This window comes from Oncorhynchus masou, chromosome 29, assembly GCF_036934945.1.
Source record: "Oncorhynchus masou masou isolate Uvic2021 chromosome 29, UVic_Omas_1.1, whole genome shotgun sequence".
Taxonomy (NCBI): Eukaryota; Metazoa; Chordata; class Actinopteri; order Salmoniformes; family Salmonidae; genus Oncorhynchus; species Oncorhynchus masou.
This window is the reverse complement of record NC_088240.1, coordinates 89052536-89070960: the sequence shown is the minus strand read 5'-3', so window position 1 is coordinate 89070960 and position 18425 is coordinate 89052536. Positions and strand designations below refer to the sequence as shown.

At 43.6% G+C, this 18425-nt stretch overlaps 1 protein-coding gene and 1 long non-coding RNA gene across 2 annotated transcripts in view; both read right to left on the bottom strand.

The window, feature by feature from the left end:
* Positions 1-8918: 8918 nt before the first annotated feature.
* mroh1 (maestro heat-like repeat family member 1) overlaps positions 8919-18425 on the bottom strand; it is a 36399-nt gene continuing 26892 nt past the window's right edge. The window contains 7 exon segments of the mRNA XM_064946818.1: positions 8919-11237; positions 11704-11769; positions 12223-12325; positions 12599-12733; positions 13085-13234; positions 15344-15532; positions 16279-16425. Coding sequence (XP_064802890.1) covers positions 11161-11237; positions 11704-11769; positions 12223-12325; positions 12599-12733; positions 13085-13234; positions 15344-15532; positions 16279-16425 — 867 coding nt within the window. The 3' untranslated portion in view covers positions 8919-11160.
* Positions 16811-18422, bottom strand: LOC135520942 (uncharacterized). The gene is made up of 4 exons (XR_010452466.1): positions 18243-18422; positions 18055-18171; positions 17928-18005; positions 16811-17820 (listed from the first exon to the last, which is right to left on the bottom strand). It is a non-coding gene; the product is annotated as an uncharacterized LOC135520942 (long non-coding RNA).

Genomic DNA, 18425 nt, shown 5'->3' with positions numbered 1-18425 from the left:
AGAAAGAGGTGGTTGAGGAGAAAGAGAGAGAGGTGGTGGAGGAGAGAGAGGTGGTGGGGAAGAGAGATAGAGAGTGGTGGAGGAGAGAGAGAGGTGGTGGAGGAAAGAGAAATAGAGGTGGTGGAGGAGAAATGAGGGAGGTGGTGGAAGAGAGAAAAGGTGTGGTGGAGTGGAGATAGAGAGATTTCTCTCAGAGGTTTGGTGGAGAAGTGGGAGAGAGGTGGTGGAGGAGAGAGAAGATTGGTGGAAGAGAGAGAAAGGTGTCAGCAGGGGAGATAGAGAGAGGTAGTGGAGGAAAGATTAGGTTTGGTGGAGAAGTGAGAGAGAGGTGGTGGAGGAGAGACACGAGAGAGAGAGAGAGTGGTGGAGGAGATAGAAAAAGGTAGTGGAGAAGAGCTAAAGAGAGGTTTGGTGGAGAAGTGGGAGAGAGAGGTGGTGGAGGAGAGAGAGAGAGGTGGAGGAGAGAGAAAGATGGCTTGTGAGAGGAAGAGATGCTGTTGGAGGAGATCAGAGGGGTGGTGGAGGAGAGAGAGAGGTTTGTTGGAGAAGTGGGAGAGAGAGGTGAGTGAGAGATGGTGAGAAAGAGAGAGAGACAGACAGAGAAGAAGTGAAGAGAAAGAGAGAGGTGGTGGAGGAGAGGGGGAGAGGTGGAAAGAAGAGGGAGAAAGAGGTGGAGAGAAAGAAGAGAGAAGTGGTGGAGGAGAGAGAGTGGGTGGAGTGGTGGAGGAGAGAGAGAGGTGGTGGAGAGAGAGAGTGGGTGGAGTAGAGAGGTTTGGTGGAGAAGTGGGAGAGAGAGGTGGTGGAGGAGAGAGAGGTTTGGTGGAGATGGGAGAGAGAGTGGGTGGAGGAGAGAGGTTTGGTGGAGAAGTGAGAGAAAGTTTGTGGAGGAGAGAGAGAGGTATGGAGGAGAGAGAAAGAGAGTTTTGGTGGATAAGTGTGAGAGAGGTTCCAACGACCTTCTAGTGCCACCTTCAGCCAGTTATCAAAATCCTTCCAATGACCTTCCAGTGTCAACTTCAGACAGCTATCAAAATCCTTCCAATGACCTTCCGGTTTCACCTTCAGACAGCTATCAAATCATTCCAACATCCTTCCAGTGTCACCTTCAGCCAGTTATCAAAATCATTCCAACGACCTTCCAGTGTCACCTTATCAAAATCGTTCCAATGACCTTCCGGTGACATCTTCAGCCAGTTATCAAAATCCTTCCAACACCTTCCAGTGTCACCTTCAGACAGTTATCAAAATCGTTCCAATGACTTTCCAGTGTCACCTTCAGACAGTTATCAAAATCCTTCCAATGACCTTCCAGTGTCACCTTCAGACAGTTATCAAAATCCTTCCAATGACCTTCCAGTGTCACCTTCAGCCAGTTATCAAAATCCTTCCAATGACCTTCCAGTGTCACCTTCAGCCAGTTATCAAAATCCTTCCAATGACCTTCCAGTGTCACCTTCAGCCAGTTATCAAAATCACTCCAACGACCTTCCAGTGTCACCTTCAGCCAGTTATCAAAATCCTTCCAACGACCTTCCAGTGTCACCTTCAGCCAGTTATCAAAATCCTTCCAACGACCTTCCAGTAACATCTCACAAGGGTGCCGTTTTCCACCTATAGTTTGTCATACTGTAGAGTCTGTATGCAAGGCTGGTTTCCTAGTCTTTGTGATTAACACCGGATCTCTGTCCTGCTTCTGTGTGTGTGTGTGTGTGTCTGTGTGTGTGTGTGTGTGTGTGTGTGTGTGTGTGTGTGTGTGTGTGTATGTGTGAAAATAATGTGTGTGTGTGTGTGTTAGTGTGTGTGTTAGTGTGTGTGTTAGTGTGTGTTAGTGTGTGTGTTAGTGTGTGTGTTAGTGTGTGTGTTAGTGTGTGTGTATTAGTGTGTGTGTGTTAGTGTGTGTTAGTGTGTGTGTGTGTGTGTTAGTGTGTGTGTTAAATTTTGGCTACTTTGAATGTCTAAAATCTAAAATGTGTTAGTGTGTGTGTGTGTGTGTGTGTGTTTTGTGTGTTTCAGTGTGTGTTAGTGTGTGTTTAGTGTGTGTGTGTGTGTGTGGATGGGTCTTGTCAGGTCCTTTCATCGGCAGCATTAGCATTAGCAGTAAATGGGTGGCCAATGAGAGACGTTATCATACAGCAACAAATGAGCAGTAATCCCCTGTTTAAACCAGCCAAGAAAGAGGGAGAGAACAGCCCAAGTCGATAGGAGGCACTGACCGTACGGTGACAATGGAAAAGATCAACTTGATTATGATGAAGGACAGTTAGTGTTTTTCCAACGTTAAGGCACACAGAGGTAGCATCCCTAATGGTACCCTATTCCCTAGACGCTGGTCTAAAGTAGTGCACTACGTAGGGAATATGGTTCCATTTGGAACGCTGTTAGAATCACATCTACCTGACCTCACATATACACACGTTTTCCCTAATCCTGAGACTATAAAGATTCAACCCTGAGAAGGATTAAAGTGGATTTCTGCAAGGTAATGTGAATGACTTGATAAACACAATCTGATCACAGTGTGTTTGACCTTTAACCCACATCCCCAGAACTGTTTCCATTGGATAATAATCACATTTCTCTCAGTCTCTTCATTGGCTTTAGCATTCCAGTCAATGTATAACTGTCTGACTCTCACGTTTAGCAATTCAGCAAGGTTGAAACGACAACGTGAGGATTATTTGATTATGATGAGCTTTAGCTCCCTCATGTGGTTACACGAGAGAGAGGAGGAGGAGTCCTTCTCCTTGGTCAGGTGACAGATCTATAACCTGCTCCTGTCAAGCATTTTAAGTGATCAAATTCAACATGACATCATAATAAATCCTTGTGGTAGGAATTTATGAAATCATAGACTTGTGATATAAAATCATGAAAATCCTTGAGTCCTGTGATATGACATCACGGTCTTGTGATCAGATAGAACATGAGCTGATGCATAACAAGGAAACCTCGTAATGATCCTCTTTCAATGTGATGGGAGGCAGCTGTCCGTCCAGCCATACTGAGGATGTTCCATCATTAATGAAAGGGAAGACATTCCTTCACTCTCATAACGACCTCCTGCTCTCTTGAATAGGAGTGAAGTTTGGACAAACCAACTCATTCCAGGGTTTTTATTTTTTACTATTTACTACATTGTAGTAAAACTATTAAATAACACACATACCATCATGTAGTAACCAACAAAGTATTAAACAAATCAAAATATATTTTAGATTTTAGATTCTTTAAAGTAGCCACGCTTTGCCTTGATGACAGCTTTGCAAACTCTTGGCATTCTCTCAACCAGCTTCATGAGGTAGTCACCTGGAATGCATTTCAATTATGAGGTGTGTTTTGTTAAAAGTTCATTTGTGGAATTTCTTTCCTTCTTAATGTGTTTGAGCCAATCAGGTGTGTTGTGACAAGGTATACAGAAGATTACTTTAAGACATGAAGGTTAGTCAATCCAGAACATTTCAAGAACTTTGAAAGTTTCTTCAAGTGTAGTTGCAATAACCATCAAGCGCTATGATGAAACTGTCTCTCATGAGGACCGCCACAGGAAAGGAAGACCCATAGTTACCTCTAATGAACTTATCCTCTGCAGCAGAGGTAACTACACCTCAGATTGCAGCTCAAATAAATGCTTCACAGAGTTCAGGTAACAGACACATCTCAACATCAACTGTTCAGAAGACTGTGTTTCAAGAAACCACTACTAAAGGATACCAATAATAAGGAGAGACTTGCTTGGGCCAAGAAACATGAGCAATGGACATTAGAGCGGTGGAAATCTGTCCTTTGGTCTGATAAGTCCGAATTTGAGATTTTTGGATCCAACCTCCGTGTCTTTGTGAGATGCAGAGTAGGTGAACGGATGATCTCTGCAGTGGTTCCTACAGTGAAGCATGGAGGAGAAGGTGTGATGGTGCTTTGCTGGTGACACTGTCTGTGATTTATTTAGAATTCAAGGCACACTTAACCAGCATGGCAACCACACCATTCTGCAGCGATCTGGTTTGCGCTTAGTGGGACTATCATTTGTTTTTCAACCGGACAATGACCCAAAACACACCTCCAGGCTGTGTAAGGGCTTTTTGACCAAGGAGAGTGATGAAGTGTTGCATCAGATGACCTGACGTCCACAATCACCTGACCTCAACCCAATTGAGATGGTTTGGGATGAGTTGGACCGCAGAGTGATGGAAAAGCAGCCAACAAGTGCTCAGCATATGTGGGGACTCCTTCAAGACTATTGGAAAAGAATTCCTCATGAAGCTGGTTGAGAGAATGCCAAGACTGTGCAAAGCTGTCTTCAAGGCAAATGTTGGCTACTTTGAATAATCTAAAATCTAAAATATATTTTGATTTGTTTAACACTTTTTTTGGTTACTACATGATTCCATGTGTTTTTTCATGTCTTCACTATTATTACTATTATTCTACAATGTATAAAATAGTAAAAATAAAGAAAAACCCTTGAATGAGTAGGTGTGACCAGACATATAAATGGTACTGTAAGTACCTATTAATGAGGCTTTCAACTGTTTGCAGAGGTGTAAAAACCTTAGACATGACCCATTAATCAACATGTAAAGTTAGGGATGTGGGAGGGAGATTTTACGGTACAGGAGAAAGTCTTCCATGGTTCTGTGGCATGACATGAGTCACAACCAATGATGTGCATAAACCCTGGATGACTGACAGGAGGCACTGTATTAAAGCCACAGTGCAGCCATCTTGGTACTCCTCCTCCATTGTAATTTTTTTATTTTTTATTAATGTCTAGATTCGTTTTTAACATGTTTTCTATTAATGCATTGAAATTGTATCATGTGCACTAAACATGTTTAATTAAAAAATACATAAAACATTTTCCTTAATTAAAGTATAGATTTTTAGAGATTACGAATGTTACTGTCCCCACAACAACAACAAAATCATGAATTTTGTAATTTTGTCCTTAATTGAAATAGTGTAGAATTCTATTCATTCCTAAACAGCAGTGGTTCCCAAACTTTTTATAGTCCCATACCCCTTCAAACATTCAACCTCCAGCTGTACCCCCTTGAGCACCAGGGTCAGCACACTCTCAAATGTTGTTTTTGCCATCATTGTAACCCTGCCACACACACACTATACGATACATTCATTAAACATAAGAATGAGTGTGAGTTGACGTCACAACCCGGCTCGTGGGAAGTGACAAATAGCTCTTATAGGACCAGGGCACAAATAATAATATAATAATCATCATCAATCATTTAGCTCTTTATTGAACCATCTTACATATAAAACCTTATTTGTGAATTGAACATTTTGAATAACTCACCACAGGTTAATGAGAAAGGTGTGCTTGAAAGGATGCACATAACTCTGCAATGTTGAGTTGTATTAGAGAGAGTCTCAGTCTTAAATCATTTTCCACACACAGTCTGTGCCTGTATTTAGTTTTCATGCTAGTGAGGGCTGAGAATCCACTCTCACATAGGTACGTGGTTGCAAAGGGCATCAGTGTCTTAACAGCATGATTTGCCAAGGCAGGATACTCTGAGTGCAGCCCTATCCAGAAATCTGGCAGTGGTTTCTGATTAAATAAAATCTTCACAGAACCACTTGTTGCAATTTTGATGAGTCTCTCTTCAGATATCGGTAAGTGGACTGGAGGCAGGGCATGAAAGGGATAACCAATCCAGTTGTTTGTGTCATTAACCATTTTGGGAAAGTACCTCCGTAATTGCACAGGCCAACTCACTCAGGTGCTTTGCTGTATCACATTTGACATTGTCCGAAGGCTTGATTTCCTTTTCACACAAAGAATCATACAATGATGGAAAGACCTGTGTGTTGTCCTTGTTAATGCAGCCAGAGAAGAGCTCCAACTTCTTCCACAGCCTCAATTTTGTCCCGCACACTGAATATAGTTGCGGAGTCCCTGCAATCCTAGATTCAGATCATTCAGGCGAGACAAAACATCACCCAGATAGGCCAGTCGTGTGAGAAAAACATCACCCAGACAGGCCAATCGTGTGAGAAAAAACATCCCCCAGACAGGCCAGTCGTGTGAGATAGGCCAGTCAAAAAACATCCCCAGACAGGCCAGTCGTGTGAGAAAAAACATCCCCCAGACAGGCCAGTCGTGTGAGAAAAACATCACCCAGATAGGCCAGTCGTGTGAGAAAAAACATCCCCAGACAGGCCAGTCGTGTGAGAAAAACATCATCATCAAGAGGTCAGACAAGTGAAAATGATGGTCAGTAAAGAAAACTCCCCAGACAGCTCATCTCTCAGTTCAAAACAACGTGTCAAAACATCCCCCATGATAACCAGCGCACTTTTATGTTGTAAAAACGTTACATGGTCACTGTCCATATCATTGCATAGTGCAGAAAATACACAAGAGTTCAGGGGCTTTATCAAAGTTAACCATTTTCACTCTAGTGTCAAAACATCTTTCAAGATGTCAGGCATTCCCTTGGTAGCAAGAGCCTCATGGTGGATGCTGCAGTGTACCCAACTTGTGTTGGGAGAAACTGCTTGCCTGCTCGTTACCACTCCACTATGTCTCCCTGTCATGGATTTTGCGCCATCAGTACAGATACCAACATGAGTAGCAGCTATGTTTGGCTACATACGGACCGTTAGTGGAATCTCCACGAGAGAGTAACGGTTCATGTGATTGGATGTTAATTATTTAACTAGGCCAACTGTATTTGACATTGTGTTGTTATTTCTCTGAACACTAGATGGTTTAATTTTATTTTTGGCAGTGAAACAAGGCTACTCAGGCGAGGAAAAAACCTCACCCAAATGTATGTCCCCGTTGAACTGTTTGGAAATGTGAAAGAAAAATCTAAAGGATTACTTCTACTGGGGAAGAGACCGGTGGTTTTCCAGCTTCTCATTGGCCAATACATCAGCAATCCAGGGTTTATACGCATCATTGGTCACAACTTTAGACTAACTATTATTGTCTTTTCTCTTCTGCAGGACAATGTAGAACCAATATCACCATCCCTTGTCTTCTTTAGGACAATGTCTTCTCTAGAACCAATATCACCATCTCCTTCTCTAGTCTTCACCATCTCCTGTCTTCTCTAGGACAATGAAGAACCAATATCACCATCTCCTGTCTTCTCTACAATGTAGAACATCACCATCTCCTGTCTTCTCTAGGACAATGAAGAACCAATATCACCATCTCCTGTCTTCTCTAGGACAATGAAGAACCAATATCACCATCTCCTGTCTTCTCTAGGACAATGAAGAACCAATATCATCATCTCCTGTCCAGACCACTGATCTAGCTGGCGTTCCAATCCATAGCCTCCTCAAGTGCAGCTATAGTATATGATTGCATTACCTTCAAAGTCATTATTTAAAGATGGTCAATTAAGATTTGAAATGACCTGCATGACAATGTGGAGCTGCCATTTACGGTAAACCAATTGTTATCTGAAATTAACTGAGTTGGCCTGAGAAGAACAGCGGTGCCATTCAATGCGATGATGACCCTGATCATTTTAAATCACCATTACGGATCTTGAGATTGGATTGCTTATTTAGACAATATGGGTTTCTCATGCAGAGCGGTCACTGGAAGCAGTTTTAAGAGGACATCCAGTCATTCACATGGGTGAGTGGTTATCAAGGTTCAGCCCATTACATTCAACAAGCCGTCATTTCGTCATTAAGTTAAATGGACTCAGATTCAATACGCCGGTATGTATTCTATTCCATTAGGCGTTGATTATCTCAGACTGCCTGAGACGCCAATCTGCTGACTGCAGTTGAATACAGTGTCCAGTGAGAACGTGCAGTGAATGTAACATCAATTACGTGGCCTAGAGTTAAATTAACTTCATCACCAATTGTTTGATTCACCTTGAACACTACAGATCCAAATACTGCTGGGTGAAACTCACTTTCTTCGCATAGTCTTCAAACTACCCAACCAATACTCTGCTCTCTTCCTTTTGAGGAGTTGTGAAGAGACCCAGTGGACAGTATTTTGAAGTGAGATATATTAAAAACCATTAGTCATTTAGAAAAACTGCTCTGATGGACACAATTAAATCTTATTCCCCAATTCACTTCCATCAGGCAGATGCCTTTCCAGATGAATGCTGTGAGGAGAGCAGGGGACTCCCACAGGTTATCAAATACACTTCCACATACGGTTTATATGCTCAATAGTATAGAAGTACCTTTCCATATACATACACACACACACACACACACACACATACACATATATATATTCATCTTTCTCCATACTTCCCTTATAAAAACCGCTTTAATAACCATATGATTTATTATGTCTTAGTGCTTTTTCCTTTGAACAATTGTGACATAAAAAGGCTCAGGACACCAGTTCTTTTTATAGGGATCGTCACTTTATTTTGTAAATAAAATATGATTTCCATCAACGTCATAGGCCTGTTTCCGTTTTAAATGGACACCGTGTGCATACAGAATACTTTTTCCATGTCCATTATTGAAAGATGTCACATTAAAATATTCCATGAACAAAGAATGGTCCAACAGAACAGCCATCATCCCCAGTAACCCTTCAACAACCCAGACACGCAGGTCCAACCCAGCTGTACTTCAGGACCAGGACTTTCACCCAATGTAGGCAACACATTAAATAGTGACTATACTGCACTCTACCACAGTAAAACATCTCTATCCACCAGTAACACAACAAAAACATGTGGATGTGTCATTCACTGTGTACAATGACAGACTGATTAAGTAGTGCAACGTAAAACCTCGACAGGAATGTCCTCTCTTAAGACCTCATAACCTGTTATAACCAGTACCCTAACCCAATCACATGAAAAGGACAGGAATGTCCTCTCTTAAGACCTCATAACCTGTTATAACCAGTACCCTAACCCAATCACATGAAACGAACAGTGTCCTCTTTAAGACCTCATAACCTGTTATAACCAGTACCCTAACCCAATCACATGAAACGAACAGGAATGTCCTCTCTTAAGACCTCATAACCTGTTATAACCAGTACCCTAACCCAATCACATGAAACGAACAGGAATGTCCTCTCTTAAGACCTCATAACCTGTTATAACCAGTACCCTAACCCAATCACATGAAAGTCCTCACTTAAGACCTCATAACCTGTTATAACCAGTACCCTAACCCAATCACATGAATGTCCTCTTTAGACCTCATAACCTATTATAACCAGTACCCTAACCCAATCACATGAATGTCCTCTTTAGACCTCATAACCTGTTATAACCAGTACCCTAACCCAATCACATGAAACGAACAGGAGTGGAAAAGTGAAGTGCATTCCATATTTTAAGAGAAAGAGTGAGAGAAGACGAGGAGCGATGTGAAAAGAAAAAGGTTATTGCGTCCATCTTAATGCAGCTACCCAGTAAAACTATTATTTGTAGATATGGGTTCAAATACTATTTGAAATCATTTCAAGTACATTAGGTGTTCTTAATTCTGTTTGCCTACTGGCACAATGGATCCAATAGAAAAGCGCTGGCTAAACTGCCAACCCTGCCCCTCTGGCAGGTTAAAGTAAAGCACAGTATTTTTGAAATAAATTAAATAGTATTTAAATCCAGGTGTGATTATTTGGCACTGTGGCAACTCCACGGGAGTGCCTGGTTGCGTACATGTTGTACCTGGGGTAAAGAAGAACAGATAAAGACTAGGGGTCACATTCATTAGGCACCAGACAACTGACTGAAAACAGGGAGGGACTATCTGGACTAAGTTCCCATATTCATTTCCCTTTGAGAGGTCCTAATGAAAGTGACCCAGGCGTTTTCCCTGACCTGACAAGTAGAAACTCTGGGCCCTCAATGTACAACTATAGAACTAGGGCCTGTTTTCCCCCCTGGTGAGGTCTCGTGGTCAGGAGTAAACTCTTGTTCCTACAAGACATTTTCTGAACTAGCTACTATAGTGTTTCAGGGTGCAGTACTGTTGTTAAACAATGCTAGCACGAGGGAGCCTCTGAAATCCCTTCTGTCTCAGGAGTAACTGTAAGAACAGGTACATGGGATGGTTCTGACAGACAGCCTCCTTGGACGTGGCTGATAACTGCTCCTCCTTGAGTGGAGGGCTGTGACAGTCATCCTTAAGTGGAGGGCTGTGACGGTCATGGAGCTTTGTAGGACGGCAATTTGGTCAGCCAAATGACTGCGGTCACCGTAACAACCGTTGAAATAGCAAAAAAAATACAAATGTAGACGCACATTTCTCCTCCGTTCCTGACTGCATGTGCTGCCATAGAAACAGAATGAATAGAACGGGAGTCCCCGTTCAACTCAACGTTGGCATAATGGGTGGACTGGCAGCCATTACGAGTCTACCTATAGGACCAAAGCAGGAAGTAAAATATGTGCTGTGATTTGGTGATTCAACTCAATAGACATTACCAAAAGTACAGTACATTCCATTGCATGAGCCACAGCAGTTAACATCATTTGAATGAACATTCTACATTAAAGTTTAAATCATGTTAAGAGTCCATATTGCAGAAGAAAGGGACTTAACTGCACACATTCATTTTCTACGGTACTTTCTTCACGGTCTTCATCCATAACCGTGGGTTACAGGGTAATAGTGCCAGCCCTACGTGTGTTTCAGGGGTTGTTCCACTAGACTAGTGTGAATGGAGGCTGGAGATCAACCCCTAGCCCCTCCCCACCAGCCCCTTTTCCTGACCTGAAAGGGACAGACCGCTATAACCAATATGGTGGAGATTCCATCCAGCAGGCAAATCCCATCAGGAGGCCAAGGAAGTAACTACCATATTGCCTTCACCGTTCTAATCCCTTCAGGTCTACAGGAGTGCCTAGGGAAGAGGGGATAGTGCTCCATTTGGAATTCAGCTAAACACGAAGCTCATGGAGGTCAAGCCCTTTGGCCAATTGACTTAACCCACTGTCAACATTCTAAAAGACAAATTCAAAAAGTGTCAGATTTCATAATACTGCTCCAAAGTGCTATGCATGTTCTTCTATACATGGAGGTACAGTCTTTGGTCACTAATACATACTTTCAAGGACTAATTCAAGTTGCACTGTCAACATGTGAAGTACCAGATCATCTTTGTTGAAAACAGTAACACGAACAACTCTAAAACAGCTAATGAAGTAATGAATGGCAGGCAGGATGTGTGTCTGTTCAATGGAAGTGGCCCATAGCTTCAGCTGCCTTGACTCTCACCACTGGGTCTGGGTCCTGGAGCAGCATGACCAGACCTGGGAGACACCACACACAGAACACAGTATGAGGTCATCATCTTCCCCCAGGTGGCATTACTCCTATGCAACGCTGGTCAGACAGAAGACAATGAGTATGAGGTAGGTTTCCCTGGTCAGACAGAAGACAATGAGTATGAGGTAGGTTTCCCTGGTCAGACAGAAGACAATGAGTATGAGGTAGGTTTCCCTGGTCAGACAGAAGACAATGAGTATGAGGTAGGTTTCCCTGGTCAGACAGAAGACAATGAGTATGAGGTAGGTTTCCCTGGTCAGACAGAAGACAATGAGTATGAGGAGGTTTCCCTGATCCCTTGGATCTGAGCAGGAATAACTCCTGGCCCGACATACACAAGCACCTTTAGTGACAGTAATATCACATGGAAGGAGTACTCATCACACAGACTACTACAACCGTTCCAACAGGCCCAACTCACTGGGAAGCAGAACTAGAGAAACAGCCTACCTTTGGTCACACTCCCCATGTTGATGTGAGAGAATAATTCCTCAGGAAGATTACCCAGAAGGAAACCTACAAAGAAATAAAGGACTTTAATGTTTCATTAGATAAATATTTAAGTGAAAATCTCTACCATGGTAAATGAGAGAGAATATTTGGTTTGTGCAAACAGCTTCACTGATATTCATCTTGAAAATTACAACTAATTATGACATTTATCCAATATTAATAACAGAACACTGTCTGAAAAATGACTAATACTTTTCTAACTCATGAATGTCTAAAGGGAGCTACAGAATCTAAGACAGAGCAGAGCCATGTTGAGCACGGTTGAGGTCAATTCACAAGGTAAACTAAACTCCAATTTTCCTTACTGAAAAGCATTGAAGAGAATTGAGATTTCAGTGTACTTCCTGAATTGAAATGGAATAGAACCCAACCCTGGTGTTGAGGTGAAGTGAAGTTGAGGAAACAGAGATGATCAAAGAAAACAGAGACATCCCACTAACCAGTTTCCCTACCTACCGATAAACATAGCAGCGCCGGCCCGAACCTCGGCCCAGCTGCTTTTGAAGAACTGGATGACAGTGATGTGGTAGAAGTTGAGCATGCCAGGGAAGTCTTGAATCTGGGGACAGATCAAAGAACAGTTGTCATATGAAGAGAGAAAAATAACTAACCTTTTGTAGTAGAACATTATTCAAGGTGGGTTTCCAAGGCAACTGCTCTAGTGATTGCATAGCGTGCAACGCATTTAAAAAGCTGTTTACTATAGTAGGTAAATAATTTCCGCCTCCTGACGCCAGATCTCTGCTACTGGTTTTGATGGCCGATGGTGAGGTCTGTACCAGTTTGTGGATGGTGAGTAGAGTATTACAGTATTAGACAGTGATCAACTCACAATATATTTGGTGAGGTCGTTGATGAACTCTCCGTAGTGCAGACTCTTGTCCTCGTGGAGATGGTTCTGGAACATAGTGGTGATGAGCTCTGAGCCCACCACCGGAGCACACACTCGCATGGCATACTTACACGCCTGCACAGACAAACAGAAAGGAAACAGTCTTTTAAACTACCATCTGAGTCTCTGCACAAAGGCTGCTTCAGTTCAATCCACATGACGTAATAACGTATCATTTACTTTAATCTATGATATAAACCAGACGAACCTATGACATAAACCAGATGAATCCTATGACATAAACCAGACTATAAATCAGATGAACCTATGACATATACCAGACTATATCAGATTAATTCTAGGTATGTAAAGCACAGGACTGCAAAGAAAACTAGACAACAGGTATAGTATACCAGACATCAAACCAGTTTGTAGAAGCATAGTTCCCCAAGTCCACTGCCTGAGTGTTGATGTGAGGTTACCCACCTTGACCACCTGCAGGTTGGGGTCACTGAGGTGCAGCAGCAGGCTGACCAGTACATTGTGGATCTGGTCTTTGAACACAGGCTCTCCTGAACCAAACTTAGACAGGTTCCCCAGGAGCATGATGGAGGCACAGCGGATCTCATCATTCTCCTGTTGGGTCAACAGTACAGGAGCGCAGTTAGAGGATCCAACCTAAACCCTTCATAACATTAACACACACCAGTAGACCTACATACCAGAGAACCTTCAGAGGATTCAACCTAAACCCATCATAACATTAACACACACCAGTAGACCTACATAAGAGAACCTTCAAGGGATCCAACCTAAACCCATCATCATTTAAAACACTGTCATTTAGCAGATCAAACCCTTCTTATTCAGAGCGACTCAGTCTAACATCCATTTATTGAAACAAGGTTGTCCTTTTCTTGATCCTGTCAAGTTCTACATGATAGAAATCTGGCCCTGAGAAACTAGGAACTCAAAACACCAAATATCAAACATATATCTTGCCTTCTCTCTGAGAAGTGAAACCTAATAAGCCTACCAAATGTGTTTCAGACAATGTAGCCCCATCACAAGCATCCTCCTCAGAGGCCACTAGTCTCTAATACCCTGACAACACCGCTCGCGTCGCGCTGCAAAATAAATGTAGGAATCCATGTTATTCAATTATTGCACCCACACTGCTCACGCGCATCTGCGTTGCCAAGGGCTAAAATAGAAGTCATTCCTATTTCTGACACAGATCGCGCTGCAAGTCCTGCCTCTCCCATCTCCTCATTGGTTTATAGAAGCAGGTACGCACGTGCCATCTCCTCACTGGTTATACCCACGTGGGTGAACAAAAGAAGAACTGTTGCCAGTTGTCGTGGTAATACTATGAAACTTTAGATGCCAATCATCATATAAGTTAAACGATGAAAAAGCCTGGAAGGAGGAGAGATGACTAGAAACAATTCGGTTGACCGTTTTTATGTGTGAAGTAGAGGACCTTGTGCATTTCAGGTAAAATAACAACCTAATGTTTATATCCCAGGACAAATTAACTAGCAACAGCAAGCTAGATAAATATAACAAATTAGCTAGCAAGTGCAAGCTAAATTGTTATAAATGTTTAATGCTTTTCGACCTGCCCCAAATGAATGTAATTAAGAGTTAAGAGTTTGTTTTGATATTTTAACCTGTGTGTCGTGATGGCGTTTGACAAAATAAATGTGTGCACCATGGAGCACGCTTGCAGCCGGTTTGGGTTCCGTGTCAGGGATTGGTGTAATTTCACCTTAATCTATATCTATCAGGTAGGGGAGTTACCAAGAGAGAAAAGCATATTTTAGGTGCCAGACGCTGGACTTATGTCAGGAATAGTTCAAATAAGCTTAAAGACCCTAAACTGTATGTCTTATGTTATTAACTACAAAAGGCCCCTGAGGTAAGAAACCTATTATTTGAGGGCAACCTTGCAACGTTTCAGTAATTTCTCATTTTTATTTACCTTTATTTAACTAGGCAAGTCAGTTAAGAACAAATTTGGGGATTCGATCTAGCAACCTTTCAGTTACAACGCTCTACATACTTTATTTTGTCCCCCTACACCAAACCAAACGCGATCACGACACTCAGGTTAAAATATCAAAACACACTGAACCTGCCGCCCCAAAGTAATAAAGTCAATACACAAAAGCTACTGGACATTGAATCAATGTACAGGGACCAGGATTCACCTCTTTTATTTATTTTGATTGAACCCAAACTCTACCAGTTAAGTTCCCTGAAAAACACATTCCCATTTACAGCAATGGGGGAGAGGGGAGGCGATGAATGAGCCAATAGTAAGCTTGGGATGATTAGGTGACGGTATGAGGGCCAGATTGGGAATTTAGCCAGGACACCAGGGTTAACACACCTACTCTAACAATAAGTGCCATGGGATCTTTAGTGACCACAGAGAGTCAGGACACCTGTAACGTCCCATCCGAAAGACGGCACCATACACAGGGCATTGTCCCCAATCACTGCCCTGGGGCATTGGGATATTTTTTTTAGACCAGATGAAAGGGTGCCTCTTACTGGCCCTCCAACAACACTTCCAGCAGCATCTGATCTCCTATCTAGGGACCGACCAGGACCAACCCTGCTTAGCTTCAGAGGCAATCTAGCAGTGGGCTGCAGCAGGGTGGTAATGCTACCATGACAACAGTGGGCTGCGGCAGGGTGGTAACCATGACAACAGAAGTGTGTATCTGCTCAACTCACACTCTCGAGGAAGGGTTTAATCTTCATGAAGATGTAGACGACCAGCAGCTGGATGTTCTTCTTGTCCAGGTAGAGGAGCACCTTGGACAGACCCGACATGGCCTCCAGAGTGATGCGTTTCCCAGGGTCGTCCTTCTCCTCCATCCCAGAGCTCATAGCAGCCAGCAGCTCCTTGGCATACTTATTTACCTAGAAAATAGATTTGGTATAGGTTGTGATTACATAGAGATGCATATGTCTGAAACATTGTTCCCCTCTGCTGCTGTCTTGGTTAGACGAGAGGGATATACTACAAGGTAGGATTAGCCAGATAACTTGCCTAAATATTCTGAAATCACTTATTATTTTATAGAAGCTAAAAATTTGCATGGTCTAATTGATTCAACCAAAAACACAGTTCAGATTTCTTAATGAACCAGAAAAATCAATATATATTTTGGGTTGTATATAAAATATATCTGGCTAACTCATTGCTCCTGCTCTGTAGTATATCCTTGCCACATTGAGGTAAGATTAATCAGTCATACCTTCTCAGGTGATCCCACAGCGATGTTCCCCAGCACCTCTCCTCCCCCCTCCATATGTACCTTCTCAGGTGATCCCACAGCGATGTTCCCCAGCCCCCTGATGGCCAGCACCTCCCCTCTCCATATGTACCTTCTCAGGTGATCCCACAGCGATGTTCCCCAGCCCCCTGATGGCCAGCACCTCCCCTCTCCATATGTACCTTCTCAGGTGATCCCACAGCGATGTTCCCCAGCCCCCTGACAACCAGCACCTCCCCTCTCCATATGTACCTTCTCAGGTGATCCCACAGCGATGTTCCCCAGCCCCCTGATGGCCAGCACCTCCTCTCCATATGTACCTTCTCAGGTGATCCCACAGCGATGTTCCCCAGCCCCCTGATGGCCAGCACCTCCCCTCTCCATATGTACCTTCTCAGGTGATCCCACAGCGATGTTCCCCAGCCCCCTGATGGCCAGCATGCGGACGGTACAGCAGGGGTCAGAGATACGCTCCATCATGTTGTTCATCAGGACATCCATCATCATCAGCTCTGTCACCACGTGGTGGTTCAGCAACTAGCGTTACACAGAGACCAAACACAGTGTGAAGCAACAAGCGTTACATACAGAGACAGAACACAGTGTGAAGCAACTAGCGTTACCCACATAGACAGAACACAGTGTGAAGCAACTAGCGTTACCCACATAGACAGAACACAGTGTGAAGCCGGTACATTGAGATATACATGAAGGAGACCTACAAAAGCACAACAAATGAAATGTAAACTACTTTGACTCCTGGTGACAACGGCAATTAAAATGCAATCCCTTCTAAGTATTATAATAGTGTAAATCCACTATGTCCAGTTTGACATCCTAACTCTGTCACATCTACAACCCCCTAGAGTGGATTTGGGTAGCCCCCCCCTCCAACACCATGTTTTACCTTACAACCCCCCCCCCACAAGCATCCCGGGACTCGTCTGAAGTCGGTACATCCGATCTGCCAACTTCTGTCTGTAGTGTTTGAACAGTTTGGGCTACACACTAATATGACCCTAACAAACACGTACATGTCAGTTGTTTCGCTCCAGGACGTCCACAACCCTCATAAGACGAGTCTGAAGGTAGCCGTGCACCACTTTTTAAAAAAATACATGGAACTTAATGGAGATAGTTTAGTGCTTAAACTAAGGGGTTAAATACATCAACAAAATGTTAGCTTAGTAAGCAGAGTTGCAGTTCTTAACACAAACCAGTGTGCCTGGAACCTACTGTACTACCATACCCTGTTCAAAGATACTTCTATATTGTCTTGGTCATTCACCTTCTGAATGGCACACATATACAATCCATATTTCAGTTGTGTCAAGGCTTAAAAATCCTTCTTTAACCTGTCTCCTCCCCCAGACATTTCTGTCCAACATGAACTGCACTAGCTAGCTAACTTAGCTCATCGCTAACTTGTTTTGCTAGCTAGTTACAGTAGCTTGGCAAAACTGCAACATTTTCGCTAACTAGCTCAATTTTACAGCCAGCATTGTCTATAACGATTATGTTACAATTACCAAACGTTTGGCAAAACAAATAATTTATGATACCATGATGTATGACAGGGTTGGAGGTTGCATGCATTTCTATTGCATTTGAATTGCTTTGTGTATCAGCAAAGCTGATGTCACTTGCATCTGCAACAGAAATTTTATCCAAATTGCTTGGTGTGACACAGGATTTATATGTTTGCAGATGTGAAGGGTCTGGATAGGTATAATCAGTGTGGTGGTGGACATTCTACCATATTCCCTCCTTACAGACCTACAACAGTTGGCCCTGGGCTCGGCTCACCTTACAGACCTACAACAGTGGGCCCTGGGCTCGGCTCACCTTACAGACCTACAACAGTGGGCCCTGGGCTCGGCTCACCTTACAGACCTACAACAGTGGGCCCTGGGCTCGGCTCACCTTACAGACCTACAACAGTGGGCCCTGGGCCCTGGGCGGCTCACCTTACAGACCTACAACAGTGGGCCCTGGGCTCGGACCTACAACAGTGGGCCCTGGGCTCTCACCTTACAGACCTACAACAGTGGGCCCTGGGCTCGGCTCACCTTACAGACCTACAACAGTGGGCCCTGGGCTCGGCTCACCTTACAGACCTACAACAGTGGGCCCTGGGACCTACAACAGTGGGCTCACCTTACAGACCTACAACAGTGGGCCCTGGGCTCGGCTCACCTTACAGACCTACAACAGTGGGCCCTGGGCTCGGCTCACCTTACAGACCTACAACAGTGGGCCCTGGGCTCGGCTCACCTTACAGACCTACAACAGTGGGCCCTGGGCTCGGCAACAGACCTACAACAGGGGCCCTGGGCTCGGCTCACCTTACAGACCTACAACAGTGGGCCCTGGGCTCGGCTCACCTTACAGACCTACAACAGTGGGCCCTGGGCTCGGCTCACCTTACAGACCTACAACAGTGGGCCCTGGGCTCGGCTCACCTTACAGACCTACAACAGTGGGCCCTGGGCTCGGCTCACCTTACAGACCTACAACAGTGGGCCCTGGGCTCGGCT